Source organism: Netta rufina (assembly GCF_964035555.1).
Source record: "Netta rufina genome assembly, chromosome: 3".
Taxonomy (NCBI): Eukaryota; Metazoa; Chordata; class Aves; order Anseriformes; family Anatidae; genus Netta; species Netta rufina.
In genome coordinates, this window is record NC_140125.1 from 74,078,038 (window position 1) to 74,104,679 (window position 26,642).

At 47.4% G+C, this 26,642-nt stretch overlaps 1 protein-coding gene across 1 annotated transcript; it reads right to left on the reverse strand.

Annotated features, from left to right (window-relative positions):
- Nucleotides 1-385: 385 nt before the first annotated feature.
- TRAF3IP2 (TRAF3 interacting protein 2) lies at nucleotides 386-25,069 on the reverse strand. The gene is made up of 11 exons (XM_084283680.1): nucleotides 25,012-25,069; nucleotides 23,678-23,844; nucleotides 16,696-16,774; nucleotides 15,708-16,445; nucleotides 12,445-12,634; nucleotides 10,093-10,268; nucleotides 8,939-9,027; nucleotides 7,419-7,487; nucleotides 5,222-5,338; nucleotides 4,067-4,141; nucleotides 386-936 (listed from the first exon to the last, which is right to left on the reverse strand). Exons 3-11 carry the CDS (start codon nucleotides 16,709-16,711, stop codon nucleotides 790-792), a joined length of 1,617 nt encoding a protein of 538 aa, XP_084139806.1. The 5' UTR covers nucleotides 16,712-16,774; nucleotides 23,678-23,844; nucleotides 25,012-25,069; the 3' UTR covers nucleotides 386-789.
- Between the last annotated feature and the right edge of the window lie 1,573 nt (nucleotides 25,070-26,642).

A 26,642-nucleotide genomic window follows, 5' to 3' on the forward strand; every position in this document is an offset into this window, starting at 1 on the left:
TTGGCAATCCCTCTCTGACATGCTGTTTTAAACAAGGGGTGAGGAGCAGCCGTGAAGCTGAAGGCTCGCTGTAACTGTCCAGCAGCACTCCAGGGCACTGCCTGCACACGTAGCGTTGCACTTCGCTGTCCCTTTGCGGGCTGCTGCTGTGACATGCCCAAGGTGTTAGAGGCTGTGCTGTAAGGAAGCGGAGCTCCAGAGACTGCAGATCCAGGAGGCCTCTAATTGAAGCCAGTGTCTTTATGCAAGGCAGTCTGAGAAAAACTTGCGTTACTCAACCCTTCCCACTCCTTGTTGTTCCCGGCAATGAGAAAAACTGACGCAACGCGTAAGGTAGCCTTCCAAAAGGCAAATGTATTTAATAGTGCATGTACAAAGTGACTGTATGTTAATGCTGTACACGGCAGGAATGTCTGTAAAGAAACCCTGAGCGCAAAGGAGGATGTAATTTTCATTTTACACTTATTGCAACATTATTTCTGGTATTTGTTTGCTATATTGACTAATAAAGGAATATGTTCAAAACAGATGTTAAAATAAAGCCGGACATTCTTTCCATTTGCAGCTTATGAAAAAACCTAGGAGAAAAGAGTTCTGCCCCATCAGCTTCAGAAATAGATGTTTAACATGGTGGGGAACAAGCTGAGCCTGAGTTACCCGAGACAGCCAATTCCTTGAGCAGAAAGAGTGTCTTCTGTCATCAAAAAGAGCCATCTGGAAGAAGGCTGGCTCCCCGCCAAAAGCAACTCTTTAACAACAAAGCTTCTTGTGCACTTTAAGTGATAATGTTCATAGCGGCACAACCTGGAGCGTCGGTAAAGGCCCTATTGGGGGAGCAACGTACTCCTCCTCTCTCAGCAGCCGCAGAAGGATGTTCTTCTTATTCTTTGGCCAGTTGTAAATGTGAGTGTTCTGCAGCCAGGTAGGCACGTGTTCCTGAAAAAAAAAAAAAAAACACAAGAAAAAAAAAAAGAGTGAAATCCCATAAATCCTCCTGAATCTGTACCAGAACCTTGCAGATTTCATTAGACTCTGCCAAGCAAGATTTCATTTTGTCTGTTCTAGACACTTCCCGTAACAACAAGAAATTTTAATTTGGCTTCAAAATCGTATTTGGGTTCCTAAATAAATGAACTTCGAATGATCTCACAGCTTGCCTGTCTCTCTTTCTGTTCTGCCATCATGTTGGCTAATTTCACCACGTTTCAAAGGGATTCTGAGCTCAGTGATAGGCGTCTAAAGGCTTGGGAAAATAAACACTGAGGAGACAAGGGAGACATTTAAGTCCCTACCAGGGGAAGGCTGCAACCCATGATGTTTCCCCCTTAGTAGCTGCTGAAGGACCCACACAACGTGTTCAAATACAGAGGTTTACCAAACGAGCCCTCTATCTGTCTTTGATAAGAAACTCCATTTTTTGGAGGAAGGAAATGCAGCAGACCTGCTCTGTCTGGACTTCAGCAAAGCATTTGATGTAAGCCCACATGGGAAATCATTAGTTAAGCCTGAAAAGATGGAAATTAGTGTGAGAAATGGATAGTAGGTAAAAAACTGACAAGTGGGGATATGAGGACAGAGGCAGGCTATGCCCAGAGACAGGCTCTGTGCCTTTCTTCCAGAGCTGGTCCTGTGGCCAATTGCATTTAATACCCCTCCTGAATGAAGTTACCTGCATGCTAACGAGCCCTGGCAGTGATTTTAACATGAGGGAGGTGTGCGGGATGGATCAGAGGAATAGGAATAGGGCAGAGTGCAGACAGCAGGGCCGTGTGTTTAGGGCAGAGCCTGGTTTGAGCTGTCCTGCCCTCCGTGGCACAAACCCTGCTCACGACCTCCCTGCTGCTGCCCCCGCTCTGCCTGTAACCCCCAGCCAGGGAGAGGCAGCAAACATCCCGGGGTAATCACAGCTAAATGCTCCATCATCGGGTGACCAAATCAGGAAGGTAAGATTTTAGCTGATTGGCTTGATGCAAGCCTTGAACCAGCAGGACCCAGATTTCCTTTATTAGTGTACGATGGGAAGCTGGAAAGGCCGGTTCCACCTTAACTCGGTGTCATGTTTTTTCCCCTCATTATTCAATTTCCCGATGAACGTTCTTTGGATCACACCGATCTGTTCCCCTTGGAGGTCAGCTAACTTTCACATACCAGCAGTGCCTCATGATGTACTTCAGATGAGAGCAACTCATCTAGTATCCACGTCCCCAAGTGACGCCTCCCAAACCTTGCTTCCCTGCTCTTTTCCAGTGTCAGGTACAGCAGGACTTACACACACAGAGAAAAGTCCGGAGTAAAAAGGACAAAATTGAAGTATTTTGCCTGCCAAAATCATCTCACTGTATATATACATGGCATATTTCAGCCCTGGAATACGTGCAAGTTTTATAAGCTCTGGTACCTAACCTCCTCTACACTCGTTCGATGAAGGTAAATGATGTACCAAAGAAATGCATGAACGAAGAGAGAGAACCTTAAGATCACTAGAAAATGCTGATCTGCATAATTTGGGTGAGAAAGGCAGCCCTGGAATAACTGGAGGGTGATGTGGACTGCGGAGTGATTGGCAGGAAGGCTGCCTGGAGCCTGATGCTTTGATAAGAGCAGCTGAATAAACCAGCCCTGGAAATTCCTCGTTCAGTGTCCGAGAGCTGCTGCTATATGCTGTATGTCTTCTGATCCATAAAGTTCAGCCAAATTTAACGTGAGTTTATTGTTCTCGTGTTTGCCTTGAGGCCCAGAGAAGGCTGTAGTGCCTGCTGTGCCAATTGTCTCTGCAGCCCCTCACGTCACGCGCGCCACATGGCTGCGGACTGTAGGGTCTGCTCGCATAGCAGCCACTCGAGGAGCCCCCGAAATTAGGAGCAGTCCTGCCCTTTGCCCTCACACCGAGCTGCAAAGACCAGCCGAAAACCCCGAACAGTTTGCTGCTTTGGTCCGCCCAATTCCCACCCGGGCTATCTCCAAGCTTTTCACACTTAATGCAAGTAACAGACCGCAATCATTCAGGAAGGAAGCCGAGTGACATGAAATACCAGAGGTAATGCTCAGTCCAAAGAATCCCACATATTTTACAAACCCAGGAACATGTTTTCAAAATTACGAGCTTACACTAAGCCAGGGCCTAAATAAAGAACTTCATCACACTAAAATCCACAAGTGCTGTGGGATTTCACAGCCCTACAGTCAGTGATAACATTGTTGAAATGTTGACTTAGGATCCAAACTCTGGGCACCCAAATAAATATAAAGAATCTGGCCACCCTCCTCCAAAACGCAGCTGTACCTAGGGGTAACAGCAGAGCCACGCACCATTTAGCAAGGAAAACTGAACACAAACATGATATATCCATTATAAGTTTGGGGCAGAATGCCTTTTCTCCACTGTAACTGAAGCCATTTATCATTTCTGATCTTTTAAAAATCCAAGAGATTCTCTCAGCACGAGGAAGAAGGGTAAAGGAATCTGTTGCCTTACGTGTTTCTTATTCTCCAATGAATCTTCAATAAGGAGGGCAGATGAAATTGCAAGTCCTAAAAAACCTTACAGTTTGCCTTTGATGGGCCCATCAAAGTTCAAGCGATGGTCTAGCACTTTAATATTTATTATCCTCTTTATTTTTATATTCTCAACCCGCCCTCTTCCAGATCCTCACTTCAAATCGGTCATAAATCTCCCCCATCTCACTCATCGGTACTACATCTGGACAAAATTATAAAAGGGTTAATACAGAAAGTATGCTTGCTGGATAGATCGTCTCTCTGCATTTAAATTCTTTCAATGCTCAAGACAATCTGAGTTTTAGTTATACATTCATCCTCAGAAACACATTTATGTATTTAGGTTTATATTGTGGGTGAAATGCTTTTATTTGTATGTACATGAAACTGTGAATTTTTCATGTAAAATACAGCATGGAATATTACTAGTGGGATATTAAGAATCAAAAAATGAAGCTTTTGGCTTTTTAAGACTTCTTCTGGTGCACTGTGATCAAAATAATACGTCTAATGATCTGAGAAATATATACATATTTCATGTCATAATATATACATGTTTGTATGTTACCTTTTTGGCATTTGGAAAAAGCACGGGGATGAATCTGAAGTTCATGCTTCCTTGCTGTATAAACTCGATCTGCATCTAGAACAGAACAAATTGCCAGGTTTATTGTGAGGAAGGTTATGTTCATTTTGCTTTGCATGCATCCGAATCCTATGCATAAAAACAGGGGTTGCTTACTTAAACTGCTCTTCTGTTAAGTGATTTGATCTATTGCTGCTGGACTCTGGGTATCGTTTTGTTTGGCCACTTACTCTGATTCTTCTTTACTACAGAAAGGATACAGGAAAGATCCGTCAACATTTCTTAAGCATTTGGTTCTGTGGCATGAAATCATTGTGGCTTTAGCTGCAGTTGCAAGCCCCATGAAATCCCTCTAGAACCAATGAAGCTTGACTCAAGGCCCCTGTTCAGACTCCAAGGGGGTGAAAGTTTGCAGCCGGAGACGAGCTGTGTCCAAGCTAGGTCCCAGCCTGTCCCCTGTGCCCCAGTTCCACGTCTGAGCTGGGGCTCAGCCTGTCCCCCGTGTCCCCAGGACACTGGCTGAATGAGCCACAGGCTCCCAGGGGATGAGAGGTGAGCAAAATGCTGCTGGGAGCTCACCCCTTGGTGCCAGCTCCTCACAAGTTTTCAGGATTAAATGGGACAATCAGACCAGTTATAGGGTGAGAAAGGGTGAATTTCATGGCCCTCTGAGCTCTGCTGGGCCAAACATCCATCCTGTGGCAGACCGCAGAGATGGGTCTCTGTGCCCCACGCTGCTCCCCTGCCACCCAGTGCCACCAGGGTCCCCCTTTGCAGCTCTGGCCTTTGCTTTGCAATTTCATGTTTTAGCCAGGAAGGTCAAGCAGCATTAGATAAGATTGTGCTCGGGGCTGTATGATGGAGCAACGTGGGCTTGCGAAGGTGCAGGAGGAAATATACAGAATATGGAAGAATAAGATGAGCACGTTTAATAGGATTTTTCTTTCTTGAACCTCTTAGCAGATGTTAATGAGCATACGGAGCTGATGAGAGGGAGGATTAATGAATTCCAAAGGGGGGTGTTTAACTATGGGGATTAGTGAAAACAAAGCAAAGAACCTGCCATTTGGAGACAGATTTGTCTTTTGAGGAGAAGAGACAGTCTTTGTAAAACAGTAAATGCATGTCCTTGCTTACCATCCTGTGGATGTATTTAGTATGTAAGCCGTGTTCATCCCTGTCCAGCTGGGATTCAGCCCCTTCCACATCCTGTTTGTATTTTGGACTGATTGCTATGATTATCATCACCGTCTTCTGTTAGGGAGAAAAGCACTTTTATGAAATTGGGAAATGCAGCGTGTTTGGTAGAGGCAGATCGGAAATCTGCCAGTTTGTGTTTTAAGTGATCTTTATGTTCTTGGCAAACAAGAGAGGATCTCATTCATTCTGGCAGGAAACACAGGAGAACTCGAACACTCGTCCTCTTTATTTCTCGAGATCGCATAATATAGAAAATCGAAATGTCAAGAGATATATTAGCAGCTTCCAGTTTACAGTTGGAATCCCTGTAATAAAAAGCTACTTTTTTATCAGCGCAGAGTGCATATGTACGTACACAGAAAAGTTATCCTCAAATTCAGACCCAAATGTTTTCCAACAGCTTATGGAAAAGTGCATCTTTTCAGCCATCTATGGCTCTTTATACACAAAGCCACTAAAGGCAGTTGTCTGGGGAAACTACACCTAGGGCTTTTGGCAGCAGAAACAGGAACTTTTTGTGCTGATCCTTAGCATGGGGCGTGCAGAGGGGTGACTGTGCAGAGAGCGGGGCTGTGGTGGACAGCCCGTGAAGGTTTAGGGGTACCTGGTGACTCTGTGCCACCTTGCTGTGGGCTGAAAGCAGCGCTCCTCACCCTTCTGGGACAGCCCAGGTGTCACCGTGACCTGTTTAATCCCAGGCCCCCACTGATTCTCAGGGGCCATCCTTCATATCTGGGAAATCTCCCTGCTCTTAGTGGTGGGCCAGTGAAGAGGTTCGCAGATGAAAGCCTCCTCCTTTTGTTTATCTAGGGCCTGTCTTTTATCCCCGCCACATCAGGCCATGTAAGGCTTCCAAGTATGTGGCTGAGAGTCAGCCTGGCACCTAATTAACTCTTTCCTTCTGTGCAATATCAAGGGAATTTGCCCCACCACAGGGTCAAATACGGTAAAGAACCATTATCCCTTGCACTGACTTAACATACTCCAGAATTACTTTTGCTTCTGCCTGATGTGCATGTAAGCATTTACAGATGTTGAGGGTTTGCAGAGACATGCCTGATTGCACACATCCCCCTGCTTGTGTCCAAGCAGTCCTTTCTTGCTCACATGTGTAAAGGTTTAGAAGTCAGAAACTGCCTCCACAGGCACTAGAGGAAAACAGACGTCTCCAGGGGGGCAGCCAGAGAAGGATCCTTATGTGGAAGGGGGGAATTGCTCTCTGCACATATCAGGCTCTCCTACTGACTGTGCAGGAGTCCCTAGGGGGTTCTGCCCGTTTGTATTTTAAGTGTTAATGATGTTCTTGGCAAAAGCAAATTCACTGTGGCTTCTAGTTTCCATACCTCAATTATACACGGTGAGTCCAAGCCTAATTTGGCCTGACGAAAACCCCAAAATGCATGACTGCACTGCCACAGCAGAGCCCCAGGCTGGCTCTGCTTGCAGTAGCACCCGGCCTGTGTGGTAATGCACTGGAGCTAAGGTGTCCTGCTGGATCACCTTTAGGAAACCTGTGTAGTGCTGGGTTGGGGAAGTTGAGCTTCTTTTTTCAGGTCTGGGGAGAGCCCACCACTTTGTCACCCTGTTCCCAAGCCACGGAGATCTGCCTGGAGTGAGCCAGAGGCCTGGTGGCTCCCCAGCAAGGGAAGAACCAAGGGACGCCAAATGTGGAACCAAAAGGAATCAAATGTAGGATGGTTTATCCAGAAAAACCTTTCCATGTTTCAGGTAACACAGAAGCTGTGGGTGAGATGGCCACTACTGTGCAGCCCGGGATGAAGCACAGACAAAATTATATCCGTGCATGGGCAAAGCACATAAAAAATCTTAAAAATGAGACAGAGAAACAACTTGTTCAATGGCAGCTGCAGGCTGAATCTGACAGCCAGCACTAGAATTTGTCAGGAATGCCAGGATTAGCACTTCATTTCCTAAAGAGTTTTGAGGCCATAAGAAGAGGAAGCAAGTGAGATTTGCCCGTGCTTTCTATCACAGGCCTCTGCTATGCCAGTAGGGCAGGAAAGGGCATAGTAGGATCTTGCATTTTGATGCTGCTCCTGTGACTATCAGAATAATTCAGCCATTTTCCTCAGGTCACTGCTGCTGTGCACAAGGTTAAATTGCCTTCACATACATCACCTAGGTAGCGTTCCATCCACTTTATGATGTCAATACCTCGCACCGTGTCCTCGAATATATCAATCTGGAAGAGAACCAAAGCTGGTGGTGAGCAGCCTTGCGCCTTTCTGGCTGCAAGGATATATTCTGAGTGTCAGGTTTAAGCTTTCCATCACATTTAGTTTGCAGAGCGTGCGCTGGGCAGTCAGGCAGGGCACCGACACTGGCTGCAGCAATCCAGACTTGGGACCGAGCAGAGACAGAGGACTTGCCAGTGCTGAACGCAGCCATCACCACCCACTCCCTGCATACTCAGTGAGCCCAGGAACTGGCACTCAGGGACTGTGACCAATGGAGTAATTATTAACTTCTCCAGGCTTTTGATAGAAGAATTGTGCTCCACTCTCAAGCCTTTCTTTCTTTCTTTTCTTTTATTTTTTTTTTCTTTTTAAAAGTAGAGAGCACATTTGTTTCCCTGTTTGGGGGCTATTTTGCTGTATTTTTTTTCTGTAGCAGGCACCAAGGATTGCCTGTCCAGCAAAGGTGCTATTAATGAGCCTTCTACTCTGAACCTCCATGACGCCCTGAGCTTTCTTATGAATTGGTCATAGCACAGAGCTGCTGGGGAGAAATATAATTTCAGCCTCTGGAAAAAGTCTTTGATTCATGAAAATAAATAAGCATGGACAAAACCCCCACTGAGTCTCATTCAATTTAACGACAGCCACTTGCTTAAATACTTTCCTGAACTGAAGCCAGAGCGAAGGTTGAGGGGTCAGATAGCATATGGGCTTGAAATAAGGAAATATGAATCAAGATTTTGACGAATGCTGAATCCTACAGCCTCTATGGACGGGTCCCTTAGAGGGGGTAGTTACGACGAAGAAAACTCACCAGAAGTTAAATGAAAATCTGGATGGTTTATGGGATTAGACAGTAGGACACAGGCCTTTTCAAGCCAGTGATTTTTGAATTCCTTTCAAAGGTCTAACAAAGCAAATGAAACCACGAGATGGACTGTTTCATTAAGCTGTGTGAAATACACTGATTTAGGATCAGTTTTTAGCAGAAAGGTATTCACATTTGAAGAACCAAAGATGTAATTCCTTCTCAGAAAAGAAGCTGGGATGGGATGAATGTGAAAATTGACCTTTTTTAATATTGGTATTACAGACCAAATACGAGACAATGTTAATGGAATAGCTCACAGAAACTCATATTATTGCCTGTCTGGTATCTGGTGTCACTAAATGGAATTTTCCAGGGTCATTATTAAAACACAATTCAAGGTATAAAATTCAGTTAAAATAGGGGCAAATGAAATGGCTAATCATTTAAGCTACAACTTTTAAAACCGAGGCCATTTCATTCCATTTGTAGCCTCCTTACTCTACAAAATATGGTGATAAACAGCAAAGCATTTAAATGCACTGTGTATGCCCTCTGCTTTTTCTTTTTTCCTTTCTTTTTTTTTTTTCAAAATGTGTCTCTTTTCTTCCCTCATTGAAAGTAATTTTCTCCGGAAGGAGTACTTACAGCAGTTTGAAATCCATTTACAAGCAGGAAGTTCACAAATTTCATGACCTCCACCGCTGTGTCCACGGAATAGGTTATAAAGACCTTGCCTAAAAGAGTCCATATGAACATGCAAAGCATTAAAATACACAGTGCAAGGGCCTCCATTTCTGCTGTGCTGTGGGTTCTGCCCACATATGTGCCTCTAAATTGTTTACCAAATGAATTTACAAATCCAGCTTCTTTTTTTTTCCCCATCCCTTTGGCATATGTGAGGTTGGGCCCTCACCCAGAGCTCGTACCACCTAGCCCCAGCTGCAGCCAGCCTCCCCAGAACCTCACTGACCCAGCTGAGAGCTGGAGGAGCCATACAGGTGCTGCACAGCCTCCCCTTACAGCAGCAATAAGCTCCTGTGCAGGGCAGGATGGAAAGCTGAGGACAGTCACAACTAGGTCCTTCAGGCCAGAAAGTTGTCATGTGGGGCTTTGAAAGGTCATGTGAAAAAATGAAGACTAAAGGAAAAACTGAAAACTCAGGAGAGATACAGAGGGACCTTAGCAATGGCATCTCTCACTGGCTGGCCAGCGTGGCATTGAGAAGAAAGCCAGCTTTTCTGAGACTTGACTTTCCCAGAAGAGCCGAAGAGTGAAAGTGTTTCAGGGGCTGGTAGCAAGAAAAGAAGCTCAGCGGGTGCTCGTGACGCCCTCGGCCCTTACCGTGGGCTTCTGACCCGAAGTCGTCTCCACTCACCAGGTCAGGGAGAAACTGAGGTCAAGACTTGACATTTTTGTCTGGTTTGGGACAGGCAGAAACACTTTGTCCCTAAGGCTTTGTTTGTTATTAGTCTTTTACTGTAAGCCTGAGTGCCTCCTGCCTCAAAGGGACATCCTGTTTAGCAAGAAGTCATGAAAACAATCTAAACGGTATTTATTTTCAGTAAACAAAATAACAAGCAATTAATGACAATTATGTTTTCGGGATTCAAGGGAATAATTCCATTCCACCAAACACGAATGCTCACACCCTACAGATGTGATGACATCCAGTGTTTTCCTTTCTTCTTGCCTTTGTGTCTTAATGCTGCTACCCCCACTCTGTCCCCCGAGCTTTCCCACCTAAGGCTGTGAAGCTGCTCTGTGAAATCTCGCACAGAACAAATTTGCTAACCACTTACGCAACTCCTCCGGCAAATTGCTGGTTCTCAGAGTTCCCTTGGCTGCAGGGTTACTCAGAGGTCTTGGGACAGCAGCTGGAGATGGAAAATTGTCAGAAGGACAACAGCACGCTTCATCCGGGCCACATGCCTTGGGGGGTAGCTGACCATGAGGTAGCTGGTTGTAGATCTGGTTTCTACAAAGAAAAGCAAGAGAGGATTTAAAAAATACTTCTTTTCAGGTAAAATTCAGGTTTTTCTTTTTAATAACAAACTGAGAACTTTGTCTGTGTATTACCTAAGAGAAGTTCTTGTAGAAATGCTTGACTTGGCATTTCTACTTACTTATTACAGCATCTTTTGATCTGAGCCCTCTTGATACCTTGGTGACAGTCTACCACAAGACATAGTTTATTGCAGAAGCAACACTAGCCACAGGAAGTAAACTCGTAGCTGAAAGCTGCTCAGTTTGCAATTAACAAAAGAGCAAAGAGCATTTCCGAGCAAGAAATAATGCTGTGCCATGGATGTTGTTGCACACATACCAGAGCAGAATGGCACTTGTGCAACCTCTTCCCATTATCTTCATGACAGCTCCAATTTTCATGGCACGACAGCTTTCAGGATGTTCTGTGCTGCTAGGTGGGGAGCAGGAAAACGGGGGTACAGAGCACTCCAGTTCCAGCTGTGGTACAGCTCAGAGTATCTCCAGTTTTGGGCAAAACTCGAAGTTTTTCTAAAGGGAAAAAGTTCAATTTAACCAGCCACAGCAGATCCAACAAGGATTTGTCATGTTAGGAATCTCTGCTCTGGACCTGCAGCAATCTTGCCTAATATCTGCTCTACTGTAACAGAGAGAAAGGGGTGCCTACAGTAAGCTTAGCAGTTCTTGTCCTACTCTGCTTTGGGTTCACAGTTGAAGTCACTAGGAAAGAAAATCTACACAGATTTTTTACACGAGGTGTAATTTGAATCTGCTGGGCTGAATCTGTTGGATGAGCGTTAGGTTTCTCTGAGGGCTTTTCCCCACAGAGCAGTGATATTTAGTCAATCAAGCCCACTCTCTTTTTTTCTTTGCCTTCCTTAAATGAACGATGACAGTCTGGGCACAGCATGTTTTCTGTTGTCACATTAAGATTTGGTTTATTCATTTTGGTACAGATGTTTTCTGTTACGAAATACTCTATAGGCAAATATTACCAACATATATCTGCCGTTCCTGGAATCAGCACGCAGACACCAGCAACGTAGCCACAAGACAGAGAGCGGGCATTGTGGATTTCTTTTAGCAGAAGGAGGCACCAAGAAAAGCAACATACACCTCATCAAAGGCCACAAAAACGACCCTGTAGTTAATTTACAGACCTTCCCGAAACTTCACCTTGTCTAACAAATATGTCAAAAATTAGCAGTCTTTTTAAATTTTACTAATGCAGAGGATACCTGCTGTTCCTCAGTGTTTCTACATTTTCAGATGAACCCTTTTGTGCAATTACCTCTGCTGCTGCTACTGACTTATCATAACGTCACGTTGTCCATCCTGCTTTATCCTGCTTAGTTTTCTGCCATGACCGTGTCACGCAAGTGGACATTTTCAAACAGGGATGCCTGTAAGTTTAGCACCTTTAATCTCCTTTGTCACTTAAATAAAAGCAGCCTGCTTTTCAGATGTGATACCTACAGCTTCAATTTTACTTCAGGCAGCTGGGTCTGGAGACAGCCTTGCATAGATGATATTTCCCGTTTGTTAATGATGCACTTATAATGGGAGGGAGATAGGAGGCACGGTAAATTAATATTTGAAAAACAGTCCAAAAGCCCCAGATGAAAAGTGCTAGACACGATGTGCTTTATTACTACATGAGAAATCATAGAAAATGCTGCAAAATGCAAGGTAGAGATATATCAGTGACAGACAAGATTTTCTCCATTTTTCTCTGCACTACGGAAGAGATAAGAAGGAAATTGCTGAAAGCCAATGATTGAGGAGGCCCGGGCTGGTGCACCATAGAGCTGGAGGCTGCAGCGAGTCACCAAATTGACCTTTACACTCGAGCAGGAGAGCTCTAAAGTTTCACCCGAAATATTTTCAGCCCCTCTTTAACTCATCAGCCCCATCCCTAACTTTCAAGTGTTTTTCTTCCTTAATGCATGAGTTTCAGGGTGTGCTGTAAAAACATATCGGGTAACCGGCTTTGAAACTCCTTAGGGTAAGGTCAGGTCCCTGCTGCGTGTAAAATACCAAATAAAGAAAACTGCCCAGCACTCACATCTACCCCTGCAGCACGCTAACACTACAAGGCTTCAGAATTACTGGTTAAAAGCCCACAGAATGAGATTAGGGGAGCTTCAACCCCCTGGAGGCATACTTACGGGAACCGAGGAGGACCAGGGGAGGAGCACAGCCTCTGGGGTGGTCGGTCTCCAGCGCCCTGGGGAGCACGGAGGTTTGAGCAGTTTGGGATGAGCTGCTGGGCCGGGCGGATGACCCTCACGCACGGTCCAGGGACAGGAGGAAGCGGCTGCGACGTGTGTGCAAAATGCTGGTAAGGAGCTCTGCCATCTGGGAAGGTGAGAAAACAAAAGGCAGCAGCTATCATTTCAGCCAACACTTTTTTTTTTTGTATCAGTTTGTGTTTGTTCCTTTCCAGGCACGTCCTCCTTCATTTCTAGGGAAACCGAGCGGTTTGGAAGCCCTTGCAGGTAACCGAGTCTGAAAGAAGCGAGATTAAGGAACATTTTATGGTCTGGTTTCCCGTTTCCCTTTCACACATGACATGGTTCAGATCCCTGCTGTGGGCTGCACTACTGGGACAACTGACAGTTAAATACTCGGGGCTGCTTTGTCCCTGCACTTCACATGCCTCAGTGTTTTTTATTTTTTTAATTTCTTTTTGGCAATAACTCGAGCAAATGAATCATCCCAACATTCTCATGAAAGCCGATGCAAAATCCTGGAACAAATCAGTTTGCAACACTAAGGCTAAACAGACTGTGATTATTGTAAATGAAAGGAGAAAAAATAATCTCTCGGTTTGTTATTTCACTCTGCACGAATTTTCTGCCTAGCTGACCTTTTAAGGTCTTGCTGCTGGTCCAGTTGCCATCCAGGAGGCTGCAGGGGAAACCCAAAGTAACAATTTTGCTCAAGCAATTCTGAAAAGTCTGACTGTTGCTGGCTGGGTACACGTAATGCTGTTTAATAACTAATGTACAGTGGAACTGTTGGCATAAATTGAAAGAGAAAGCAATGTAAGCTGTTTGTTTCCCAAATGGGGAAAACTATTTTTTTTTTTTTCAGTCTTTCTGCTTGCAGTTTTCATTAGGCAGCAGCTCTGCACACTTTCAAGCTGCTGTGTGCAGATCAAAGTCCAGCCTGGCAGGGCTTATTAGCACTGCATGATTATGGTGTTATGAGCTGGCTCGGAAAGCTGCAGTGCTCAAACACTCTTTTTTACCTCTAGATTGTTTTTTTTTAAATCCTTTTAGCTATTTTGGTGTCATGCTTTCCTTTTCCTATCAGCCATGAGGACTAAGGTTTAAAAAAGAAGAAGAGGAAAAAAAAAAAAGAAAACAAAGCTTTAAAGAAGTCATCCAACTCCAGGAGCCAGTACTTTAAAACCAAGCCCACAATTACAGAGGTTTCTGATGGAATCGTGAGTCGGCAACATCTTATTTCTTGAGATTGCATTGGGAGATATTCCCACCCCACTCTTAACTGTTTGTAACAGCACAGGGTGAAGGAGGCTGGCAGAACAAAAAAATGAGGGTAATTATGAGCTTCTCATAGATTCCTCATGACCAGCCTTGGGAAAGCTGTCCAGGCTCTGAGCGATTCAGTTGGTTTTACAGGTGAGGAGCCCAGCCTGGGTTTCACCAGCTTCCCTCGGCTCTCTCTGATGCTGCAGTATTTTAGAGGCCGCAACCACTGCTGCTCAAAGCACAGCCTGGTGACGCACGTGCGCCCTCACACACCAACAGCTCTCATCTACAAATATCTGAACTAGTGCTCCTCGGTTACCCAGCATGGCTGCGAGGATTTCTTTGACTTCAGAAGTAGCTCTGCTGTCGTGTCACAAATAGCAGGTGTTCAGGACCAGCTGAGAGCTTACGGGCACGATGCACGCTGTTGCTAGTGCCCGGGAGAGGCGAGTTGCGACACACGAACTGCACGGCTTTGTTGTGGGCTGCCACTGCCCAACAATTATCTGAAACACAAGGAGCTGTCAGGAGGTGATTTATGCCGTCCCAGGCATGTGAGAAACAGGCGCGCAGTTGCCAGTGTCTTGGTCCTGACCAAATCTGCTCCAGCCATCTGAGTTTATTTTATTCTTTTTGCCCTCTGGATATGGTTGAAACATCAGCGATTTTTCTAAAGAAAGCCTTTCAGAGCCCCTGCTTTGATACACAACAGCCTGGTTCAGTAACTGTCCTGTTTCTCACGATGCCCACATGTGGAGGAGGTAAATAGTGAGACGTGTTGTGCAACCAGCTCTTCATCTGCTTCGAGCTAAGCTGAAACCAGAAGGTACGTGCAGAAAAGCAGGGGACGTTTTGCAAATGTTCAGCTCCAGTCGTTGATGGAAGTCCATCTGTAGCCCCTTCCCCATTACAAAGCCGCAGGACCAGAGGTGAAAACGGCAGCTCTGACACTCCGACTATTGCGAACCTCATTATAGCACATCACTGGAATGAGAAAACTCCAAACAAATGTGATGTAAATGCTCTGCAGTCAACAGAAGGTTAAGAAAAAAGGGTTATCAGAACAGGCCTTCAGCCTTTTATTACCAAGCCAGCTCCAAACTGGTCGGGGTCTCCTGTGTCTAATGTAATATAAATTGTATTAAAACAATGATATTGCTGTTGAATGTTCAAAGCTCACTTCATAACAGATAAGAATCTCGCAGACTGGAAAGGAATACTAATTAATAGCAGGCTGTAAACTGCGCCGTAGCCTCCGAGAGCCAAAACACCCATATTGACTGGGTCACATCAGCGCTCAGCGATACGATCACCAGCAGCTGAGAGGGGTCCATTTCGAGGAATGAGCTTCCATTTCAGCTGACAACAGAAAAAAATGAGGTTGATGGATGTCACGCTCTTTTCATACAGAAATACAGCCCACGGATTAGTTTGGTCATAACGCTGGCAGATAGTGTTTAAAGAGATCAAGGGTAAGCACCCAGCCTGATTCTGGCAGGAAACTTTCAACCTCGGGGATCCAAGTGGGAGCAAGGAAACCTATGAAAACAACAGGAATTAAGTCGGTATAGGAGGCTGCTGACTGACTGATGCAAGGAGGAAGGAAATGACTAGAATATGAAATAACAGCAGGGAGAAGGCTGTGTATGCTCAGCATGACTGACAAAGGCTAGTTTCTAGGCAAAATCATTAGCCTTTATTTGATGAGCAACTGTGAGCTCTTTAACTTTCCCTCTGGCTCAGAGGCTCTGCATCAGAGAATCCGTCTGCACAACCCTAAAACCTGGAAACAGAAAGTAGGCTGCAAGTAATTGCTTACAAATATTAATAATTGCACACTGCAAAGGAAGTACAGTAGGAAAATAGGCAGCTTTGGGAACAATGGCTGTGATGCCCCCCCAAAAACCTGCCTCGGGGTGAGCAGTGCTACTCACATGGGCTCTGCAGGTGCTGCTCTGCCGGGCAGCGGTGCCCGAAGCAGCCGTGGGCTGCCGGGGAGGCGTTGGGATGGGGCAAGTGCTGGCACACGGGGTACTGCTGGGGCTCGGGTCCGAAAAACTCCCTGGAGATCAGCGGTCCTGGGAGGTCCTGGGGGTTCAGCACGGAGACAAGTGGCAAGGGGGGCTCCAGCTGCCTGATGCCCATCACGTCTCGCGACTGGGAGTTGTACCCCGTGTCCACAGTCGCCAGCTCGGCTGCGGGTCTGCTTCCCGAGGGCTGCTGTGACCGTGAACTCCCTTTGTTGCTCTCCTCCGGCGAGTGCTCGGGAGCGTCAGACAAGCTCTGCTCCGACTTACTGGAATTGTGCCCAGTGTCAGCTGAAAGCTGTGGTCTTGGCTGCACGCCTGACTTGTCCATAGCTAAAAGGTGCATCTTGGGGTGAAATACTCCAGCTATTGATTCACCGGAGGAACAGGAGTGCCCATCTCCATCAGGATCGGTGTATTTTGACCACAGCCTGCTGTCTGGCTCTGCGGGCAGCTGGTGATGTGCTGGTGCTCTGCAGGGGCACGATGGGTCAGCCACAGGAGCAGCACATTGTCTCTGGGGCTCCTCATCCTCCACATCCTCTCCAGAAGGCTGGGAAGCCTCTTCCAAGACACCTTCAGGAAATGGGGACCACGGCATGGATTCGTCGACTTCCACTGGTATGCTTCGACTCACAAAAGTGCCTGAAAAAGTGGAAGAAGAAACACTGTAGATTGACAGCCAGACCACTGAATATGATGGTGATGGTGATGATGAGCTGGAGTACTGAAGAGCAATGTGCATTCTTTATATCCACATGTTTACATGCTTTAAAAAAGACAGGCAGAAAACAGCAAGAAAGGTCTGGCTGAATTTTGGCAAAGCAAGACAGCAGAGGATTAGCTGGTTAACCCTCTAGTTAGTGGTTAGTGCAGAGTTATAACTTGGACTAACCTGACACGGAGGCCATTTCCCGGTTCTGTGGTCACACCAGAAATGAGAGTCGACTGCAAGGCCAGAATCTTACAGCAAACTGGAAAACAAGAGAGAGGACTCTTGTGAACATGGTGCAGTTTCACGCAGGCAATAATCCCAAAATAACTCCATCTCAGAGCCTGGAAAAGAAATACTGGTTAGAGTTCTGGAAATTGCATTTCGCAAAACAGACACTTTTATGGGATTTACGGAACTCACTGTTCCTGCTGAGACTGGGGAAAAAAGAAGCGCACAAACTGTCTCTCACAGGTAATTTCTGCACCTGACAGAAAGGCAGGCTGTATAAATCTGGGGATTTGTATGCTCGGGCATATCCTAGGGAATACAATCATTTGCAGTATTTTACTCCAGACCTTGTAATAATGCCTTCATACTGATTCCTTGGATCTAAACTTCACCGCACACCTAGCAGAGTGATTTCAGTTCCAAAGCTAGCTTCCAGGTGTTGCTGCTTGTTTTATCAAACCAGTCCACCCATTCTGTTATTGCATGCTTGTTATTTGAAATTATTGAGAGTTATAAGACAATTTAGAGACTTTGTTTACTGTTTGGATTATTTTCTCCCTTTCTTCGGAATTGGCTTGTGCTCCAGACACCAGAATCATCCCTTCCTTTTGGGGGTGCCGTCAGTAAATTTGGTCCAACCAAATGATCCTTGATGACAGATGCTTCTGCTCCAGAATGAGAGCAGCAGTGGCGGGTGACTGACATGCTCTCGCTGTACCACCCTTTGGGATGAGAAGCACAATCCTTGCTGCAGGCTTCATAGAGCATCGGTTTTATGCTGGACCTAAATGTTGCTGGACTGTGGAGGGGCAGAATTTTGCCCAGCTTCAGTCACAGTAGCTTGAACAGAAAGTTCAAATGTGGAATGTATTCAGAGAACCACAGTATTAGAAAGAGTTGGACAGGCTTATGGAGAGGCACAAGGCAGTGTCCCCACCTTTATCCTGGCTCCCACAGCCTTTTGGAAAAGCAAAGAACGTGTCCTGTGCTACAGGACAAGAGAGAGGCTTCATGCTCATGCTGATCAGGTCGACTGGCATGTATTTCCCCCCGAAAATACCTCTGGCATTGAAGACTCTTGGTGTAACTTTTGCTGGGAAGTAGGATAAAAACTGTGCTCTGCTGCTGCTGGGCTGCAGTGTAAATATTCCTCCTCGGCGTAACACAAAACCCACCTATGCAGCAGGTTTTCCATATATTCAAAATACACATCCTATGTTGTAATAAGCACGTCCACGGGGAGACTTACAGTAGGATAATTACCGCGGAGTAATTACGCTGGCAAACTTTCCCATGCAGCCAAGCCCCGCGAGCGGCTATTAGCACGCTGCTGCTCCGACAGCCGCACCCCGGTGCACAAGAAGGCAGGGTCTTGTCCTAAACCAGCTCCTTCCCACACGAGCACCCAGGCTTCAAATTCTGGCAGCTGGCTGACCACCACCACACAGCCGTCCTTCCCCGTGCTCTTCAGTACTTTTCCTCCGCGCCACGTCCCCGTCGCCGGTCCCACTCACTGAGTCAGGGTTCCCCAATTGATAACTGGTGGGATGGGAGAGAGGAAACTTTGAGCTCTTGTTATCAGCCCAGGATGGTGGCAGAGGTGTGTGCTCCTTGGTGGCAGTGACGAGGCACTGTTAGCCTGGGAACTCTGCTCGGATCACAGATTAAATGGGTGCCTCCCTGGGGCGGCGACTCACGGGACAGCACAGCACATCACCATTAGAGATATCACCATTAGAGATAATTATCTCTACAACATTATCACCATTAGAGGTAATCCTTAGCCAACACACAAACGTGGCTTTTCAGAAACTAGTTTACGAGGCCTGGCTCACTGTGTTATTCCTTGGTGGTCTCAAACAGCCAAATCACCAGGCCACTTTGCCTTCAGATCCTCTATATTCAGCAGCCGCTGGTTTAGCACCACAATAAGAACACATTTCTACAGAGAAACCAAGAACTCAATCCAAACCTGAGTGAATTCAATGGGAACCTCTCTGTTGCCTTCAGCAGGATTTGGACTAGCTGTCCGATAGGATTTAAAAGTTAATAAATTCCTTTGGAGGCTACAACCTTCAAAGTTTTCTTTGCCTTTTTTTCAGTTGCAACATTCATGCTGGCTGGCTGTGAAATGGGTCACGCACAGACTACGTGAATCTAATACTCGGCAGAAACAATGCTTACTTCAGAGTAGTTTAAAAAACGTATTTCCTATTAGTTTGGCCCTCTAAAAGGACAAATGCCTCTTTATCTCTTCAATCAACTAAATATTTAAATGACTGCCTTATCTCCTTCCTGTGTTACATGAGCTAAACATTATGAAAACTACTGCAAATATCTGAGTAAAAACAGTTTGGCCAGACAGAAGAGAGACCTGATTCTGCCGCCTATGTGCTTCCCTGCAAAAACTTCCAGCTTTTTAAACATTATCCCGCCGCAGGACTGCTGAGCATCGAAAGCTGAGCCTTGATGCCCAAGCACAGCTCCTGCTCCTGCGGGGCCGAGGGCTTTGGTGTTAAAACAGGCACACCATGAAGGAGGAGGAGAAGTGACTTCCTCCTCCTCCTCCTCTCTCAGCAGCTCGGCTTGGAAAGGGAAGCTGTTACAACAGCAGAGCTCTGTCTGTGGAGAGAGCCCCGAGGACAAGTTAACCCCACCACGTGCTTTGGGCAATGCCGGCGGCGGTGCTTGGGTTGGAATTCCCAGGAGAAATCCCCTCTCTGCCAGAAATGTTACAGCTGATTCAGAAACACCCCTCCTCTGACAGCAGCGTGTCAGGACCTTGGTTCTGCTCCACTGATGACCCTCAGCTTCTAGAAAAAAAGGAAAAATAAAACCGAGCCCATTATCCCGGTATTTTATGTGGCCTCACAGTCTATGATTTCATTAGGTCTCCTTTGACTTTCCTATAGGATTTATCCTGCAAGTATAGTAAAGCCGTGGACAGAAAAATAACTTGCTTAGGTCCCCAGTGTTGAAGAATTAGGGTAAAGGAATGCTTCAGCATATTGAAACGTCCAGAGAAACCCACAGCCTGATCCCTTTCTGGCACTAAGACCACCGGAGAACGTAGATCGTGCCCAATCTCATTTCCAAAGCCACTGCAGCCTCAAGTCAGATCGTGATATTGCCAGGAAGCTTCAAGAATTTAATATACCCCCTGCACCGGTGACTATGCAGGAGATTACTGATAACCAGCTGGAGCTTTTGCTCATATTCCTGCCTGTATTAAAGTGAAGGGGCCCTTCCTAAAGGGACAGAGTAGCCAGGCCTGGGCTGCTCTCAGAAATGACAAGGGAACTCCTTAAACCATCCCTTCTCTTTCTTTTCCTTCCTCTCCTCGTACGCGCAGTTCTCTGGTGTGTGTTTGTTCAGCAAAAAAGCATTCCTGGGTGGGTGCTCAGCAACCTGACAGGCAGGGACCCAAGTTTTTAGGAAGAAACATCCCAGCTTTTGCAAGGCTTCCCAGACGCAGCGCATTTCTCTTCCTCCAGCCTGAGAGCCCCGAGGGAGGGCTGCCCCGCTGCCGCTGTGTCCTCCTTGTGACCTGCATGCTGCTGGGGATGGCCACTTCTGGGAAGTGGCAGGGACAGCATAAACGGAGGGGAACAAACTCTTGCAGGTCCGTGGGGACAGGCCTGAGCATCCGAGTTTGAAGCAAGGGCCAAACTGCCCTAAGAAACATCCAGCAGAGGCAAGGGGGTGGCTGGGAGAGGAAGAGTGTTGGGTTCGGGCCCATCTTTGCAGTTTTCTTGTGGCCAGTTGCGAAACCATCAGGCATTCCATCTACTTCCCTGGCTTGTCAGGATGCACTGTCCCAAAACACATGCTTACCACCGATCTGCTTTTGATTAGGAAAGTCCTGTCAGTGAAGAAACAGAAGAGAAAACCTGCAACGCAAGTGTATCTGCGCTCCCCGTCACTTCCAGAGAGGGGGAAAACATCCTTACCCTTTGATCAAAGACACATTTGTGTACATTAGTAAAAAAGAAAATATTAGGAAGAGAAAGGAACCTCACTTTCCTTGTTGCACAGCTCACAAGTTTTTTATTCCCCAGTCATGACATTTCTGAAATAGCATGGATTTAGATTAAGGCAAAGCTGAGATCACAAGGGGTGGGGATTGATCGGAATTTCTTCATCTCCATATAATTCCTTGTACTTTGGCTGAATCATTTAAGCTCTCTGGAGCTGCAGATATTCATCTGCAGGATGGGAGTAATTGGATGCAGAGTTTGCAAGCTGCCGTGAGGATGCACACATCACTGAGATTGCAACAAATGCTGTTGTGACGGGGTCACAGAAGTGCAAGTGCTTCAGCACACTGTGTCAAGCGCAGCTTCCTCTACAGAAACGCTAGGCAAAACTTTCCTCCAAAAACCAAGGACAAATCCTTTTGGGAAGAGCAAGTGCAAATGTGGGAACTGTTTTGGGTCTATAACTTAAATAAACACAGACAAAGAAATCCAAGCTGAAGAGTTTCACTGCACCACGAAGAATTTGGGTTGCTGTCATCACAGATGCTTCCCGGCTCCCCTGGGTACCTTCCCCAGTGAAGACCAAGGCAGTGTGTCACGTTCTGAGCCCAGACTCTGAACTCTCTAGGGCAGGTAGTGTTTATTTTTACGACTTCTGGAAGGAGCAGAAAAACAATATGAAAACAACATTCCTCTTCCACGCTGACTGTACGGCTGCTCTTACATATTTCCTGCAGCCATGACATGGAAGTCTACATACGCCAGGAAAACGGGGGAACATGCTTCCACGCCTCCCTGCTTGGCAAACATCACATCCTCTTTTTCAGCACGAATGTCTTTCCACTTCTTTGAGTGTAGACTTCGATATGCATGTAAAAGGAGCACCAGACAATAAGTATCAAGAAATTAGAAGTACAACACTTTAAAAAAGGATCCAGACAGATGTCTCACATATAGGCAGAATTCCTTGCCAGTTTTCCACGTTTATGAAATATGAAAATGTCTGCAATGATCTCAGACGTCCGCATTCAGGCACCTTAAAAATGTGTTTGCTGTCTGGAGATTATTTTCTGCCCATTTCTGATGCTGATAAAACTTTCATAGGTACTGAATAACCCTCAAACTGGGATATCCCATGGCCCCAGTGTATCTGAAAATCCTGACACGTAACCATTCTTGACAGGCAGAATTTGGGGTAGCTGAGGGGGGTTGGATGAGGAGATCACCCTGAGAGGAGCAAATCTCCTTGGGAACCACAAAATCCTGGTTTCCTATAGCTTTGTACCTTATGCTGGACCGAGTGGCTCCTAATAAGGGAAAATCTCTGGCACTTCGTAGGGCTGATGTACTCGCTCTCTCCGTGCCGCAGCGTGAAGGGCACCGGGTGTGTGGGCGGTGGGAGGGTGTGGGGAAGACTCTGAGACCTGACGTGTGTCCCTCAGCTGGTGTGATAAGAGCCCTTCTCACCCTGACTTGTTTGCTTTCGTGAAACGTGCAGAAATGTATATACCTCATGGACATGTACCCTCTGCCAAACTTCGAACGCCACTGCTGGTGGTGAGGGGCACTCATAGGCACAAACACCATAACTGCACATGCTTGTTTCTTTTCTTAGAAAGATTAAAAGGTGAGGGGGGAAAAAAAGTAAAATAAATAGTACAGTATGCTTCAGAACACTGCTGGCACTCAGCAAGAGCAAGCTGATCTCAGAGGCTGATGGTATCACAGGCTGCAGCACAATTAGCAGACACTTGCCAACAGCCAGCAGTGTCAGTGAGTGCTCACTGACCACTGCAGTGCTGTTTTAAACACATTTTTGTCCCCTTGACCCCAACCAAAGGACTTCTGGCCATTCCCCAGCGTGGGGGCATGGCTGTTACCGACAGCGAGTGGCCCAGGCACGCAGGGGGCTGGGTGGGGGCACAGCTGGGATCTCTTCATGGAGTAATAGGTCTTTTTTACAAGGCACCAGGGCTGGCACCTGCCTCAGGCAGAGCAGGGGGATGCCTCAGAGCCAGCTCTGTGCCATGGGGTTTGGAGCACCCTCTGGTCTCTGTGGGGAATCACTGCTCATGCCTGAAGGTACACACGCAGCTCCGTGCTCCCTGTCACGCTGCCAGGGAGATGGCCATACAAGTGGACGATTCCAGCATCCAGGCCAGGCCTTGAACCTGTGGGGAGCTTACAGGGGCTGGGAATTTCCAGTCCTTTGATAACTGGCAGTGGAGGAGGATCAATAAGTCCAGATCTGCTGTTCTCTCTACCCAGCAAACGTTAGCCCCACAAAACCCACGTCCTGAAACAAACAGCTACGGGATGAAACCAGAGTGATTTTTATATGGCTGATTTTACTCTAATTAAAAAGAAATACCACTGGCTCGCTCCCACCGTTTCCATACCAACGCCATGGAAGACTGTGCGAACCAGGTCTAGAAACCTGTTTTCTTCGTGCTTTCCACTGACCTCTCCCCCACCAGGTCTGAGGACCTGTCCGACGCTGCCCCTGGCACTGGGGCCAGCAGTGCCCAGTGGGGACCAAGGCAGAGGCCCCCGTGCCCGCACCCAGCCCCGTGGCAGCGCTGAACAAGCTGCCTTGGGCACGTACAGCCGTGCAGGGAGGGACTGGGCTCAGGCCTGGCTGACAGGCATTGCCAGGCAGCTATGTAAATACGCAGGACAACATTTCAACACCAGGCGTGTCCATTTCCAGTGTTTACCCCAAAACTCTTCTGATTATGAAAAAAAAAAAAACAAAAAAAAAAAACCTGCAGTGAAATGGCTGAAACATGTTGTAGCCATCTGTGAAGCTCGGTCTATCATTAGATGAGAGAGAGAGGGGAAAAAAAGGGAGGGAAGAGAGAAATCTGAGGGAAAAAATACCCACGGAGAGCCAAAAGTGGGTCAACAGCTAATCACGAGCAGGGACCGAAAAGCACAGTATCTTTAACACTCCTTACCTTGTGGCTGAGGAGGCTCACTCAGCTGGCCAGGGAAGGGGAAGGGGCTGGAGTGTCTCCTACGCGCTCTTTCGCTCTGCGAGCACCCGGGTCTCCCTCCTCGGCCGTTTTTTTCCTCCTTTTACGACAGCCTCTCTTCCTCTCCCAGGTAAGCTGCAGAACTGGCTCTGTAGCAGGAAGTGGAAGAGGCATGCAAATCACAACTCAGAAGTGGAGAGCCTCCGTCTGCAGCCTCCTGTGGGGGAGAGAAGCAGCGGCGGAGGACAGACGCTTTGAAGCTCAAAAACTCTCTCCAAATGCCTGCGTGCGTCTCTCTCCCTCTCTCGCAGGAGGCCAGGCTGCCTCTGCATGAGCCCTACAGATAAATAACTGTAGGGGAAACCCAGTATGATTCCTAAACAATGTGGCTCACTGGAAAAGTCATGCTTTTTTTTTTTTAAATCCCCGGTTACTTACTGTCAATCCCAAACACTAAACCAACTGTGATTCAGCCTACCGAAGAAAATCACATGACGACTGCAAGAACTATATAAAGAACAAAAAAACGATTTCTCATCTGATTTTTTTTTTTTTTTTTTTAGGTTTGACTTGTAGACACTTCCAAGTTTTCCTCCGTGCCTCAAAGCAGCAGAAACTCTCTGTTCATACATGCTGAAGCCCTTATGCATTCGCACCGCTCCTGAAAGCCGAGTAAGACCAGTGCTCGCAGCACGGCGTGGTGGGCTCTTAAGAGCCATGCCGGCCATTTCATGGCAGCGGTCCCTGCTGCTCCCGCTGGATGCAGCTGTGTGTCCCAGCCTACACCGCCTTCCTGACCTCCCCGTTTCACAAACCTCCCTGCCAAGAAGCTCTTCCTGATCTTTAGCCTACATTTTCTTAGATTAACCCTAGGAGGAGTCTGTCTTGGCTGCAACTCGTGCGCAGTGCTTCATCCTTCAGGCGTCCACGGGCTGCCACCACACGCCAGCTTAACGCTTGATCGGCCAGCCTGCACACGCAGGGATGCCTCAATCACCCCCCGAGGTTTGTAGCTCGGGTGGTGCCTCTCTTTCTTGCTCCTGCGTCCTTCCCGTGGCATGGGGGGAAGAGGAGGGAACCATGTGCCCAGCAATCGCCCTCCAGACTTACACCATCCCGCCAGCCCAATTCATGGCCATGAGGTGAAGCCATGACCCAGATACTTATTTCCTCTTGCCAGAGAACTACTGCCAGATTTCCAGGGGGAAAATTAAAATGGCTGGGAGCAGCGGGTGCCTCCAAGCTGAGCACTAAACGCGATTATATCCGCGGCACTGCAGTGTTGTCCCATGGCCTGAGTGCCCCCACGGGCTTACCTTCTTCCCAGAGAAACCCACTGTCCATCAGGAGCTCAGCCCGGCCCTCTGACTGATAGTCCTGGCCCCTTCCTCCTCTTCTTCCCCGCCCTCCTCCGCCGAGGACACCAACCCTTCCTTTTGGGTCATCCTAAGTCACGCTACTGGGCTGAAGCCAAAATTGCTTTCGGTTAACACATGAGCATCATTAGTGGCGTTATAGCTGGGGCTGTTCAAGTCAGCTTGAAGTTGTCACTCAATTATACAGCTTCTCCTGTACGGCTCTGTTGCACTGTGATCACCCTGACTGCTGCCAAAAGTGCCATTTTCAGCAGGGTGGCTTTTGTTTCAGGACTGTGCCTTTTTTCAGAGCTCAGCCAGTGCTAAAGGGCTAGAAACTGCGAAGGCAGAGCCGCAGCAGGGCTGGTGCTGCTGCCTGCACCCCTTGTGCGGGGCTGGGCTGGGCTCTCTGTCGGGGCTGCATGGTGGCAGTGACACACTTGGGGCCCTCTGATGCCATGCTCCTGGCAGAGCCCTCCCTCATCATCCCACCTCCGCAGTGGGGCATGGGGAGGGGACACACATTTGTCATCCCCACGGGGGCCTCACAGCAGGGCATGACTTGAAGTCCTGTGGGGCTGCCTGGGAAGAGGTGTCGTCGGGTGGGACATGGCCCCAATGTCTGCAGCCTGTTCCTGCTTTTCCCTCAGTTACCATGGAAATGGACATGGCTGGGATAGGAAGAGCATGGGTACAGGCGGCAGACACAACACGCAACGTGCCTTCCTGAAAGAAGTGATGGGAGAATTGTAATAAAGCTGCCCTACTCTTGCTCCCTCCTGTTTTTTCTTCAGAAAGGATCAGTGGTGATGTGGCTCACTACTGCTGTCACTGCAGTGGTGGCACCTGCTCCTGCAGCCAGGGACAGTGGCAACCCCTCATTGCACTCCTGGCATCAGGCCTGAAATAGGAATCACTGATCTGCGAAAAATAAATACATTCAGATAATAAAGGTTGCATTTTACTCTCATGTGGGCTGCAGGATCAGGGTGGGGGCAGCTGAGCGCTTTTGAGGGCAGGCCCTGCTGGGGAGCACTGCCCAAGCTGGGCATGGGGCTGGCCTGAAGAGGAATGGCCCAGCACCGAGTTGCACCAAGCCCAGCTGCCTGCTGGCCTTGTGACAGCCCTGCTGCATCCTGCACCCTGTGGTGGGGAAGGGGGGTCCAAGGCCATGCAGGAACTGAAATTAGGGCCTCATGCAGGGGCCTGCCCCTGGGAATGTTGTCCTTTGCTGCTGGGGGCTGTTTGTAAAGGACTTTGCTGTGCCACCAGCAAACATTTCTCCGTTCACACAGTGGAGTCGTCTCCCTTTCCGACAACAGTTATAGACAGGCCTCTCAGTCTCCACTGCTTATACCCTGGAAACCAGGCTACAATATCCCAGAATGGTTAGGGCTGGGAAGAACCTCCAGAGGTCATCTGGTCCAACTCCCTACTCAAGCAGGAAGACCTAGAGCTGCTTGCCCAGGGCCATATCCAGGCCGGTTTCAAGTAGCTCCAAAGATGGAGGCTCCACAATCTCTTAGGGCAAACTGTTCCTATGCTCAGTCACCCTCACAGTAAAGAAACGCCTCCTGTGTTACAGTTTGTGC